The sequence below is a fragment of the Ambystoma mexicanum genome, chromosome 5q (genome assembly GCF_040938575.1).
Source record: "Ambystoma mexicanum isolate Mex_15411 chromosome 5q, UKY_AmexF1_1, whole genome shotgun sequence".
Classification (NCBI taxonomy): Eukaryota; Metazoa; Chordata; class Amphibia; order Caudata; family Ambystomatidae; genus Ambystoma; species Ambystoma mexicanum.
In genome coordinates this window covers 686,402,039-686,415,545 of record NC_090933.1, presented here as the reverse complement: position 1 = coordinate 686,415,545, position 13,507 = coordinate 686,402,039, and the positions used below count along the sequence as shown (strand labels likewise).

At 44.6% G+C, this 13,507-nt stretch overlaps 1 protein-coding gene across 4 annotated transcripts in view; it reads right to left on the bottom strand.

Annotated features, from left to right (window-relative positions):
* The window catches only part of CSPP1 (centrosome and spindle pole associated protein 1), a 1,841,309-nt gene that overhangs the window by 700,194 nt on the left and 1,127,608 nt on the right, over nucleotides 1-13,507 (bottom strand). For all 4 annotated transcript variants that reach the window (XM_069621145.1, XM_069621146.1, XM_069621148.1 and 1 more), the window contains one exon: nucleotides 11,146-11,298. In XM_069621145.1, the coding sequence (XP_069477246.1) occupies nucleotides 11,146-11,298 (153 nt within the window). The remainder of the gene's footprint in view (nucleotides 1-11,145; nucleotides 11,299-13,507) is intronic.

The window sequence follows — 13,507 nt, the reverse complement described above, 5'->3', positions numbered from 1 at the left end:
TTTCCATTTATGTGCTAGGGCCACCCTGCCCGCTCTCAGCATGGCAACACTAATATTTGGGAATCTTTGTGCATTACTGTCCTCGTCCGGGACACCCAGGAACACTTGCAGAGGGAGGTGCTCAGAGGCTATTCCCATTGTGCCTTTATTCCAACTGAGGACTTCTGACCAGTAAACCTCAACCTTTGGGCAAGACCACCACATGTGGAACCATGAGCCAGTTTGACCACAGTGTCTAGAGCAGAGGGGGGGAGGATCCCAGGAAATTCTCAGGGGGTGGGGGTGCCAACAGTGCAGTATTTTCAATTTGTGCTCCATCGCCAAGGTATAAAAGTTGCCAGAGAACATCAGTTTATAGATTTTGCCCCAGGTCATTTTGGAAATGTCCCTCCCTGATTGTTCGCCCCAAGACTGCTTGAAGTTCTGCTTCCCTTCTGGTTCCGACGTGACCATCACTTTGTATATTTTGGACAGGATTCCCTTTCGCTAATGACTTTCTCAAATGGAATGAGTGGTCGAGAAACCTTGGAGAACCATTTTGGGCCTGTCAAAATGCCCTTGAGGTGGAGGTATTCAAAAACAGTGAATCATCTCCCAGGGTCTCAGACAGGGGAGTGTACTCAATGAAGTGGCCCTCACTGAACAGTTGTCCAGCTCTTTCTAGACCTTTGTTGGACCATTTTGTGTGTGGCGGAAGCCCCTCCCACCAACCTCCAACGGGGATCCTCATAGTGAGCTCAATGGAGACGGGCAGGAGGAGAGGTGGTTGTTGCATTTAACCCTTTCCCATAGATTACACAGGATTGCCAGAGTTGGGTGTCTCCTAATGCGGTCCTGGATAGCTTTTGTTGGGGACCATAACAAGTCTCTAACTTTCTTGGGGTGGGTGTGTAGTTCTTCGATGTAGGTCAAGTATGTTCCTAGGTCATCCCTAAGGTGCTCTGACATGACACGTATCTGGGCTGCTTTATAGTACAACCAGATGTCAGGGAGGCCAAAGCCCCCGAAGTCTCTAGGGGGGGTGCGGTGGGGTGGAGGATTAATGTTGACATTTTAATTCTAGGCTTCTTCCCTTTCAATTTAATGTTTATGATCTGCTTTATTTTAGCAAAGAAGGATTCTGTGAGAAGGGTCGATAGGGCAGTAAACATATACAGCAGCCAGAGTAGAACATTAATTTTAGCTGTCACCATTCTCCCAAACCACAAAAGAGTTAAGGGGGCCCATCTTGTACGGTCTGCTCTAAGTTTCTCCAACATGGGGATAAAGTTGCACGCAACCAGTGATGCGGTCCCTGGGAAGAATCATTCCCAAGTATGGAGTAGCTGTGTTGGCTCCAAAGGGCATTATGTTCGATTTGGGGATGTTTATTTTAAGGCCGGAAAACCGGTCAAACAGTTTAATTTGAGAGGGAAGTTCTGACAGACTTCTCTATGTATGTTAAAGAACACAGGATGTCATCGGTGAACAGAAAGTTTTAATTCATGGGCCCCACACACCGAATCCCTGAAATCGTTTGGTTTACCCTGATTGCAACGGCCAGGGGCTCTATGGTGAGGGTGTATAGCAAGGGGGAGATGGGACACCCGTGTCTGGTTCCTCGAGTCAGGTGGAAAGGGGCTGATGTAGTGCCAGTCACTAGTACCCTAGCTACCGGGTCGTTGTAGAGAGCCAACACCAAATTGCCTAAAGTTGCTACCAAACCTCCATCTTTTGTAGGACCTTTCTCATGTAGCTCCATTCTACTTAGTCAAAGGCTTTTTCAGAGTCTATTGAGACCAACTAATCACTCATACCCTTGTTCTGCACCTCTTACATAAGGTTAATCAATTTTCTTTTATTGTCCGAACCTTGACGGCCCGGAATAAACCCCACCTGGTCCCCATGAACCAAGGAGGGCATTGCGTGATGCAGTCTATTAGCCAACACCTTCGCCATCATCTTTATATTCGTGTTCAACAAGGAGATAGGGGGGGGTGGGGGTGAGGATTGGCATTGGGACGGGTCTTTGCCTTCCTTAGGGAAGACAACTAAGAGGGCTGAGAGTATTGATTTCAGAAGCAGGCCAGTTTCTAGGGTATTATTAAACATTCTGGTGATGAATGGGGCCAGAGTGGAGAGGAAGGTTCTAAAGAATCGGACTGTGAAGGAGTCTTCCCCTGGCGTCGGGCCCCCTGTCATTTTACTAATGGTGTCAAGAACCTCCTCCTCGGTAATTGGGGTTTCCAACGCTACTACATTGTCCTGAGTCAGGGACGGGATGGGGAGTGTTCATGAATTGGTCAATAAGGGGAGCCTCTTCGCCATATTCGGACGTGCAAAGGCTTTCAAAATATTTGCGAAATTCATCTGCTATCCGATCATAGTCTAGGAGTCTTTCGCCTCCCAATGGTCTGATTGTAGCTACCCTTCTAGTATTTTTCTGTTCCCTTAACCTCCAGGCTAAGATTTTATCAGCTTGTTCCCCTTCTCCAAACTTCCGTTCCGTTTGTTGGATCAGGAGGGCTTTCAATTTGGCTCTATATTTCTGTCTGAGTTTCTCCCGGTCACCAGGCAACATTTTGGATTTCAATTACACCCCGCCCGCGCCTCCTCCACTGCCCCCGGCTGCAGCTCTTTTTTTGTGGCTCCCATGCCTATCAAGACACCTTGCATAGTGAACTTAAATGCCTCCCAAATTCCCAGAATCCCCACCTCGTCATTGTCGTTTAAGTTAAAGAATTCTCGGATCGACTTCAGTAGCGTTTGTGCCAGTTCTTTAACTTTAAGCAACAGGTCATTACAGGACCATCCAGAGTTGTGTTTATCTGGGAACCATTCCCCTAATCTGATTTTGACCAAGTCGTGGTCTGACCACAGTATGGGCTCCGTGGTTGATTCCAACAGTCTGTGGGTTTTCAATTAGGACATAGTCTATACTTGAGAATGTGTTGTGCACCTTGGAGTAGAAAGTGAACAGGGGGAGGGGGGTTCCGCCTACTCTTGTGGGGAAGAGAATACACCACCCCTAATTCCTCATTGGTTTGCTGAAAGCGGAGAGCCTTCTTGTACTACATTCGGGAGAGTATGTGCGGATCTGCCCTTTTCCCCCATCTACGTCAGGGTCCAGGACCATGTTAAAGTCACTACCTATAATCAAGGAACCTTTGACAAACGATTGGATCTTCCCCTTTGTTGCTTTCCAAAATTGGTTTTGCCCATCATTTGGGCAGTATACAGAGTAGAGGGTGATCGCATCACCTTTTACTTTCCCCTTTACCATTATATATCTACCAAAAAGGTCCTTTGATACCGCCTTCAGGACAAAGTTAAGCTTGCTGGCCAATACAATTGCCACCCCTTTCTTATTGGATTGGTTGGAGGCGTGGAAAACCATGACTATAGATTTGACTCTCAGGGCTGGTTCATTCCCCCTCTACCAGTGAGTCTCTTGCAGGAACAGGATGTCCAACTTGGATCGGTTGAATTGACATATCGTCGGAGATCTCTTATTCAGGGAGTTTAAGCCTCTGAAATTCAGTGAGCCCAGTGCCATTGTATAATCTACCTTAGTCATATGAGTGTGTTCAAGCCTTTGTTCCACCACATGCTAGAGCTGACTGACCTGTAATCCTGGATCTGAAACCCTACATTGCTGCGTTTTGGTATCCCCACCTTCTGGAGAAGGGTCTTAACTAAGATATTTATTGTAGCCACCCCCGCCTCCTTATAACCAGCCACAACTTCTCCCCTTTACCCCTCCAACCCCGTCACCTGGGTTCCCAACGACATCTAGGTCGCTGTTGGGCCAGACCACCGTTTGCTATCAATACAGGGAGAATAACCAGTCAATCGCGTGAGACGTGAGGCCTCACAGCACTTTCAAAGCTGGTAAAACACATGCATATCTCCTAATGTTTGGACTGTTTGCTAGTTTCCTCTCCAGGACTACAAAACTGCACCCGACCCCTCAGGATTGTCAAGGGAGGGGTGGGGGGAGAGGAAGGGAATGCCAGGTTTAGCTTCTTAAATTTTCAAAGTCCCTTGACGCGCCGTCTGCCCATAGTTCCCTTGTTTTTTGGGGCCATATTCCGCGACATCTCTGGACCCTTGAGGGCAGCCCCCGGGGCAGCCTCACCAAGCACCTCATGCATTATTCAGTTGATGTCCTCTGTGACTAGATTGTATTTGTATCTCTCAAACTCGAAGGCGAGAGATAAGGGGAACCCCCATCTGTATCGCATTCCCTTCGTGGTGAGCCATTTAGTCAGGAGGGTGGAGAGTATTCTCTGGGACTGGGTGATGGCCGACAGGTCCTGGAATATGGTAATCTGCAAGGGTTCCAAGGACACCGGGCCCTTCTTTCTCGCCATGTCCAATATCTTTGCTTTTGCGGAGCAGTAATGGAATTTAGCCAGCGCCGACCTCGGATACCCCCTCCTGCTCCGTGTGCACTATTGATGGTCGTGTTTTCATTGAAGACTTTTCTAATTAAATCGTTTATGGCTTTGATTATGTCGCCTTGCATTTCTCCATCCCTTTCTGGAAAGCCAAAAAACCTACGGTTGTTCCGGCGTTCTCGGTTTTCAAAGTCATCCATTTTCAAGGCACACTGCTCTTCCCTCGTTTCCAACTCAGATTCTCATATCGATTTGGGTCTCTAGAATGTCGGTCGCGGTTTAGTTTGCCTCAAGACCCTGGATTTTGTCATCCATATTGTCCACTCTCTTGTCCAGACTTTCACCAATGTCTGATCTGAATTCCCTTATTTCCTCTAACAGCGCCGCCATGTCCCTCATTGCTTGGGAGTCCTCCATGATCGATGTTGGTGGGGCAGGCGTCTGGGGTTGCTGGGGTCCTGCTTTGGAGTGGTATTTTAGGAGCACAGAAGACCAACTAATGGGTATAGGGTTCTCCAGAAAAGGCAGCAAGATAGCTTCTTAAGGACAACTCAGAGAGGCTCCTGCCCCATACAAGTGGTCCCACTGATGGGCAGGTAGATCTGCTGTTGGTTCGAGGGCTTTGTGTCTGAGGAGGGTAGGGGGAGAATCGGGCCTGCAGAGCCTGTGCAGGAGGAGAGGGATCACAAGGGCGGTGGGGGGCTATCCTCAATGGGTGCTCCTTCTTAATCAGGGTTCCCTCACGGTCAGTTATAGGCAGAGCTGCATACCTATCCTTATGCTGGGACACTCACAATGCCAATTGAAAAGCTCAGTGCTGAAAATCATGCCCAATCGTGTAGCACTGTTTTCACAGTAAGGATAGTGAAGACATTTTCTGTTTCGTGGTGTAGGAAGGGCCGATTCCTTGGTGACTGCTAATTCACGTACCATTACTTGCCTGCTGGTGTTCTTTTGCAACAGTATTTTATTGATGCTCCTCAAGTCCTTGTGTTGGGCCTCCACAGGAGCAAGCAAGCAACAAGACTTTTTTGGTTGGTTGAGGGACCCTGCAGGCTTTCAACTGGACTGTGCTACCCTTGGGCTGGAAGGTGGTGTGTGTTGCTCCTCTATTCTCTCTAGTCAGCCATCAAGTCCACAGTCTAAACTTTAAAGGGGCTGCGCAGTGAGAGGGGTCTTGGGAGGTTGCAATATCACCCTACAAAGGCAAGGCCTCCCGTAGTAGGGTTCTGGGGGACCAGCCCTCCCCCCCACGACCCTGTGCCCGTTCAGCAGTTAAATGACCCTCCCAGTTCACTGGACCCGCTTCAGGGTAGACAGCAGCTGGAGGTTCCGTTCCCCAGGCGTGGAAACCCCAGGGGCTGCACCAGCTCAGACCTCACGGGGGGCCAGGACACAACGTTGCGGTGAGTGGTCCCTCCTCCCCTCCCCTGTTTCACTACCAATGCAGTGCTCAGGCCCAGGGGGAGCGACAAGGGACTCCACGTGACTGTCCCCTATTGCTCACCTGCAAGTCCAGCTCTCCCGGGTCGCCTCTTCCCCTGTGGGGCTGCGAGACGTCTGCTGCTGCTCCTCCACCTGACCCGGCTCACTGGCCTCCTCCGTGTGGAGCTTGAGGCCAGCCCCGGAGTAGGGCTCACCCTCGGCTGGCTGTTTTGGGCTGGATCCGGCTCTCCCCTGGCCCTAGAGTACAGGGAAAGGCTTCAGGTGGCACAACAGGGGGTTGGGGCTTAGGGGGTTAGGGAGAGGTCGCTCTCAAACTCACAGGGGCTCTCATCCAAAAAAAACGGTTCAGTAAAAGAGAAATTGAACTTACAATCTTAATTAAATTACCAGATCACATAACGTCAGGGATCTAATGTACTGTTGCAGCTTGTTGTTGGTGCAGTATTATTTTTGCTCTTACTTAAAAAATGCACTTAATGAGTTTACCTTGCAAAAAAAAATTAAACAAGTAAAATCGTCAACTTGCACCATGAAATTAAAGTTAAATACACTCTTCCAAACCATTTACTATTTTAAGATGGTGTAATGCTTACTAATTTGTCCTAGTGTGGCAGTGGCAACTGTATTAGCCCTCCTGTGATGATATGGGTCAAATATAAATGTATCTACTTTACAACCATGTTTCTATGTAGTGCACAATTAATTTATTTGTAGATTAATATTTGTTTCAGATCTCGAAGAGATTTTCAGGTATGGCATTCTTGTAATGAAGTTTCATGCTACAGTCATGTTTCAGAGGGCATTTCTGTCCATTCTTGATGAGCTCAGAATAACCGTCTTTTCTGTGGTGCCACATTTATAAGGGGTGGCTGCAGAATCAAATACCATTTGGCTGTTACTTAAAAGAAAGTAGCAATTTAATAGTAAGTTGTCGGTGTATTCATTTGATTAACTCTTTCTTTCAACACTGTATTCCTTCCCTTATACCCCATCATTTTAGTCTGGTGGTACAGAGAACAAGCTACTGGTTGCCTTCCTCTTGGGATAGGGACATTGACTCCAGTGCAGAAGAGGAGCCTGTTCATTGCCTGCAAGGTGTACTGTTCAAGTGGAGCGAAGATGGGTCTTATGCACGACACCGCTGATTTACATTGCTGCATAAGCATGCCAGATTGGCAAGCCGGTTGTCCTTAGAGAAATGATACCCTCAAGACTATAGGCGTTTATCCAACCACTGACAGTACTGACTGATAAAGGTTTTTAATTAAACACATTGTGTTGCAAGTGTCCGGTCAATTTCACAAGGGTCCCATCAGTCTCACATCACAGTTAGCAATGACTAGACTAGGTGAAAAACAGTCAAACGCACAATGGGAAATGGTTCTATTTGGAATATATACATCAGATGGAATTTTCCACATTTTGTAGGATTTTATGCCAAGACTGAACCTTCGAACAGGACCTAAACATGTGTATGTTAGTATCTCTATCCTTTTTACAAGACTAACACGTTTGAAGTCAGTCATTTACATTTTCACACCCTTCTTGGAAGCCTTATTGCTTATAGTTTTGTGAAGATATGTTTTCATTATATATAGTTTTGAGCAAATTCTCGACCATGTTGTGGATGTATTTGCAGGATTCAATTTGTCATTCAATTTTAATTGACTTTAAGGTGTATATAAATGTTCTCAAAACAATGGTATTCCTGCTAGTAAATATATTCCAGCCAAGCCAATCACTAGAGGCTTCCATTTCTTGCTTAACAGGCAGGAGCGTTAAGCTGGTTAGCAATGACTTGACCATTGCAAGGATGCTGTCCTGAATGCTTGGGAGAATCGCTTGCTTCTCAACAATGGTAAAATTAGGTTATTTTCGATTCCAACTGCAAATCCAACAAAAGAAACTCTGCAGTGAAAAGGCCCATTGTTATCTACTCGGTTCTGGATATCCATCCGATTTCCTCAGCATCTGCAGGATGCTCATTAAAATGTGTGAACCTAAGGGACTTAACAGTTTGGAAAAAAACTATCACTCATGATTTGGCAGAATTCAAATGATTAAAGTTACTGTACTACTATATCTATTCTCCATTTTTTAAGTCGTGCAGGCACATGCTCTAAAATGGGATCTAAAAAAAACAAAATATGTCCTTCACTTTTTTTTGGGTGGAAAGAGTGACGCTTTTCAAAACGATACGGCATCGTTGCAAAAAGTAGACTAAAATGCCCACATTTTCTCATCTGTTCCAAAACGTCACAATTGAGGATTATGAGAGTGCTTTGCAAAGGGACTCAAACAATAGCTGGCAATGAACATTGCAGTTAGCGCGAAAAGCCTTTGGTGTATTCTCTATTAACATAAACTAGCATGTTCTCCCCCGTATGTGAACACAATGACTGACTTAGGCCTGGAAGGAGAGGATTTAGTGATAGTTAGGATTCAACTCCATTCATCTCTACTAACCCCATGACATGACAATCATGTTTTTTTCCCCTGTAATTGGACAATACCTAATTTATAAATTCAAAGAGAAATAAGGGCTGATGTATGTGACAGGTCTGTTAGAAACAGAATTAAAACATTCCAAAAATATGAACAAGATTTTCCTTTAAAGAACAAGAGCTCCAGTATCTTCAAATAAGACATTGGGTGTTATGAGGAATAATTATATTGGCGGCTACTAGATATCTATTCACTTTTGAGAAATAGAAGGTTTCCAGAACAACTCCTAAAGGAATGATGTCAAGTATTTATAAAATACTGTTTCCACAATCTTCAAAACCAGACTGGAACGAAATGCATCAAGATACGGCACAATGGCCTAAGAGTTCTTAACGAAAATGCTTGGGAGAGTATATAGTCAAAAGATAAAACTTCGTCCATGTACATGCAATATGGGGAATCAGTATAAACACTGATATTAAGATGGTACATGGCACCCCCCTAGCTCCTCAAAGACTAGCACTTATTAAACCGGGTTGCAAAGAGTTCTGTTGGCGAACCTGTGGGCACCCGACTCCCTGAAGCACATCTGGTGGATTGCCCTAGGCTGTGATAATACTGGAGGCAATTAGCACTACTGGTTGTCAATTTCAAGTGGTACAATGGGCTGGGGCGACTTGGGTGGCCTCTAACACACTTATACTCTTCACTCAACCAAGCAAGATTTGATCCACTCTGACACTAGAAGCTAAACTGGTTATCTTAGCTAATTAAGGGAAAGGTGAGGCAGGTCACAATCTCTGGTGGCATATGCATTGGTACCTTTTAGCCATGAAAACACTTGCCAACGATCTTAAAGAAAGACTGTTTAGAATTAAATGGCAACCTTTGCATAGCAAAGGTTGCCATTTAGTTCTAAATGCGGATTGGTATTTAAGATCTCTAGCAAGCCTAACTTACTTAGCTGCGGACCACAGGGAAATGCTATGCCATGTGCGATTGTGGTTTCTCAGTTTAATGGGTTTGTCTATAGTTTACAAGACACTTATCACAGGAATGGCGGAACTTAATAAGCCACACAGCACTTAGGTATTTTAGGGAAGGGTGAATGGTGTGGAAAAATGGCTTTTCTTAATTTGTTGATTCGCTATGGGATATACAATTTACAATTTAGATATTATCTTTTCTAATACATTTTATATGATAATCCATAAAGTAAACTGTAATTAATAGCTCTGTTAGCTATTTTATGAAATCCTTAATATAATTTGACAAAAAAAGTCTCAAACGTTATCTTCCCCCAAAAACATGTATTATATATTTAATAATTTTCTCATTAAAAAGGCAATATGAATGGCAGTGTCTCTATATTGAAAAACTACAGTATAAAACAGAAGGAAGCAACATCTTAATTGTGCCTATTATTTTACAGCCAGCCACGTTCAGCGTTTCATGTCATCTACAGTTTAATCCATTGAGGTCGAAACATGTCTGGGGATGCTTGTGGTCTTTATGGGAAGGGATGTGGCCAAGCAGTTCGAGCGGGACTACACCCCTTTTGGGGTGATGCCAAGCCTTATTTGCATATGATATTTCCCCTTTAGTAATGGCTTGGCAGGTGAATAACGATGGTCTGGAGGGTTACCCAGAGCAATGCCAGAGGTTAAGATTAATTCTAAACGGTCCAGCCATCACCTCTTGTTTTGCTATCTATAATTTACAGACAACGTTTTCAACTTACCTAAAATAGTTTTAGCTCCGATGTTTTGAGAGTCCCTTATCCCAATTCCCATATAAACAAAACCATGTTAGGGAAAGAATAGCTCTACAGCACAACAGAAAAGGCAAAGCAAGGATAGAGAAACCATGATAGCTTCAGTTTTAGTCGCTCCATATTTAAAACCAGAAACAATGCTAAAAATATTAAAATGCATAAGTTCATGTTTTTAGGAGGCCATTAAGACTGAATGTCAACATTAATAAGGTGTCAAAGTAAAACCTTTACTATATGTGGCTGATCGCAGAAGCTGGAGGCATTATTGGAAGATTGGACAAGAGTGAAAGAGGGCAACCCTGTCTTATTCCACTGAAAAAGGGGACTGCCAGAAATAACACTGTTCACCCAAATATTACAATCACTAAAGAGGTATTAGAAAAAGTGCAACAATGCTCTGCAAATTTTAACTTCCACAAGACTCAGTCCAATAGTCAAAAACCAACCAGATACAAAGCCTTTTTGGAATTTATAACAAGAAATAACAGCAGCAGGCCATATACCGAACATGGCACGATATAACTGTGTGATAATGCTAGCTCAAAGACATACCAGGAGGGTGGGTTTTGGGTAGGGACGGGCAGGTAGTGGGCGGGAATGGCCATGGAGATGAGCATGGCTATGTGAAAAATCCAAACAATGCTCACAGGCCGTGGTGTTCCTCCTCCCATCCCATCCCTCCCCATCTGAATATCAATGCAAATGTTTCAGCTTATAGGTGGTGCTAGAACACTAATACACGAAAGAGAAAATCATTAATATTTTACCTTTTCTTAGCTCATGTTGCCCACATACAGGTTTCAGACATAGAAATGAAACAATTACATTAAAGTAGATAAAATAATCCAAACTCTTTAAAGACTAGAAAATATGAATAAAGTCAAGATGTTGGACAAAATTACATGTAGAACTGTTTATTTTCAAATCCTCCTATTACAGCAAAGCCATTCACCCTAAATAGCATCTAAAAGAAAGGGACAAAGAAAGGGACAAGTCATAGAACAAGGCCATTATAAAAAACAGCATAATCAATATCATATCGATTAGCTTTGAAAATAGCAATGCCCATACAAACACCCTGTTCAAAACATGTCGCAATACCTGCAATTTTATTTGTAGGTGCTCCAGTGTTTTCCACTCTTGGGGTAGCTAAACTTAGGTCAACTGATACTAGAGCCCGTCTGTCGTCATGTGATTTTGCCTCTGGGTTTTGATATGCATCTTCGTTTTGCCGGTGCATTCGGTTTAAATCCGCTGAAAAGAAACAAAACTATTACTGCTAATGGTACCCACTCAATTGTACTTTGCAATCAACACAGACAGGATTTTGTCAATCTTCCAATTATCTGCAGCTTCAATATCGAAATCCATGGTTTACGCAGAAAAAAACACAGATCCGCCTATCATTTTGTTAATTAGCATGTATCCCATACATCAATGTTTAGCTAGAATGCATGGAGCCAGACTATTACCATCCTTATTCTGCAAATATGTTATCTTGTGCTGAAAATTGCATTGCCCATGTGCAAACACTAGTTTCAGAAATGAGGGTCTACATCCAATAGTAGCTCATTCCCTACTGATTAAATATAGTCACTGGGCTTCCCCTCTAAGGCTGGACATTATCCTCTGAGACAAGGAAATTAAAGCTTCAGTTAGGATTGGGTAATCTCAGTTGGCATCCCTAATGTAATAGGTATGCTACCCCTAAACTCTATAGTTAAGTACTGCACTAAACATATGCTACTGGTACACACACATTCACGTTTGAGGTCTCTAGCTACAGAGCACTAACAATTTACTTTTAAACACAGATAAAGCAATCTTAGCAACTGTAGTGAGCAAAGCAAGTGAAGAACAAGATAATGAGGAACAAAATTAGAGAACTCATATGCAAGAGAGAAAGGAGTAGAAACACCATACACTGCCTTGTAAAAATAATGCACTACATTAGAAAATGCCTTCCTTAGCTAGTAAAATGGGGCTGAGTGCCCTTAGAGGCTCAAGTCACAATTGCGCTCTTTTCAGAAGGCTATAAGTCTTTAAAGGAATCTGAACTACTGGCAAAGACAACTGGCAGTTATAAGTGTCTCAAAGTTGAAGAACTATGAAAGTCATGTTTTTGGGAGACCCTCTCACAAAGAAACCAATTTAGGGGAAGCCCAGAGGAGAGACATGACCAGAACTCTACCAATCACAGTCAGACAATGGAGAGGTAGGGTAAGGAATTAACTCCTTATTAAGCCAAGTGGAGGTAGGGGTGTAGGAGCAAGTAGGTTTACTCATCCACTGTAAACCAATTTACTCAGCAACTACTTTGGCACCTCCTGAAATCGTGGGGCCCCTGCAATCTGTGTCTTGGTTCTGTTGAAGCAGGTTCAGCAGTCACTTTGCGCATCAGGATTTAGGTCAGACTAGTCAGCGGTTCTGCACTCTGGCGAGATAGCTCCTGGGGCAAGAAATGACCCCCATGTTGTCAACGATCTCAGAAGAACTCCAGGACACAAGGTAGGCAGAAATCCGCCATGGGCAGTATGGAAAAATAGCAGATGTTGACCCTTGTGGGGCCTGGGGGGGGGGGGGGGGGAGTAGCTGGTCCTGCAAGGCCCCTCTTCGTACTGGAGAGCTGCAACTGCAGGGGGAGGCATCTTGTTTTAAAAATCGGGGGTCTGAGGAGTCCCAAATCTGAACTCAGGACAGCATCCGATGCAATGAGGTGTCCCACGAGGAAGCTGGTCAGTCCACAGGATGGTTCTCGGACACTTCCCAAGGCTTCCAAGGGTAGGATCCTTAAGCAGGGATTGAGATTGGTTGTTCTCACCGGTCCAGGGTTTGAAGCACAGTTGAAGGCTTTTCTGGAGATCAGCAAAGGAGCAGGGCTTCACTGGGATGGTTGAAGATGACTGTGCCGGTTGGCTTTCCGGGTGTTCAGCGAGATGCTCCTCGCTGAACACCCGGATGCGAGATGCTCCTATTCATAGGAGTCTTGACACCAATGACGATCTGAGAAGTGGTGGCAAGTCATCTTTTTATCCAGAATGCAAGCTGGAGTCACTCCCAAGCCCACCAATGGTAAGGATTCCTACTGTGATGATCCTTCGGTTGGCGTCACTTCTCCCCAGGAGGGAGCCCCTCCTCATCAGGCCAAGGAGGTGAGCACGCTACCCGAAAGTCCCCTTGGGATGGTATAATGGAGGATCTCATGGGGAGGGACACCCTCTTCATCCCCCCACCCCCAGAGAAAAGGACGACCAAATCACATCACTCCCCTACCTCCTTTAGCCCCTTTGTCAGATTCCAAGCTTTACTTTGACTCGAAGACTGTATATTTCTATAAAGCAGAACCTCTTAAGGCAATGGTCAGTACTAAAATGAAGAACAACTGGAGTACTAACCATGTTGGTACTGAGATGAGGAGACACAGTGAAAATCCAAGGATTACCCAGGGGAAACCAACAAAGGA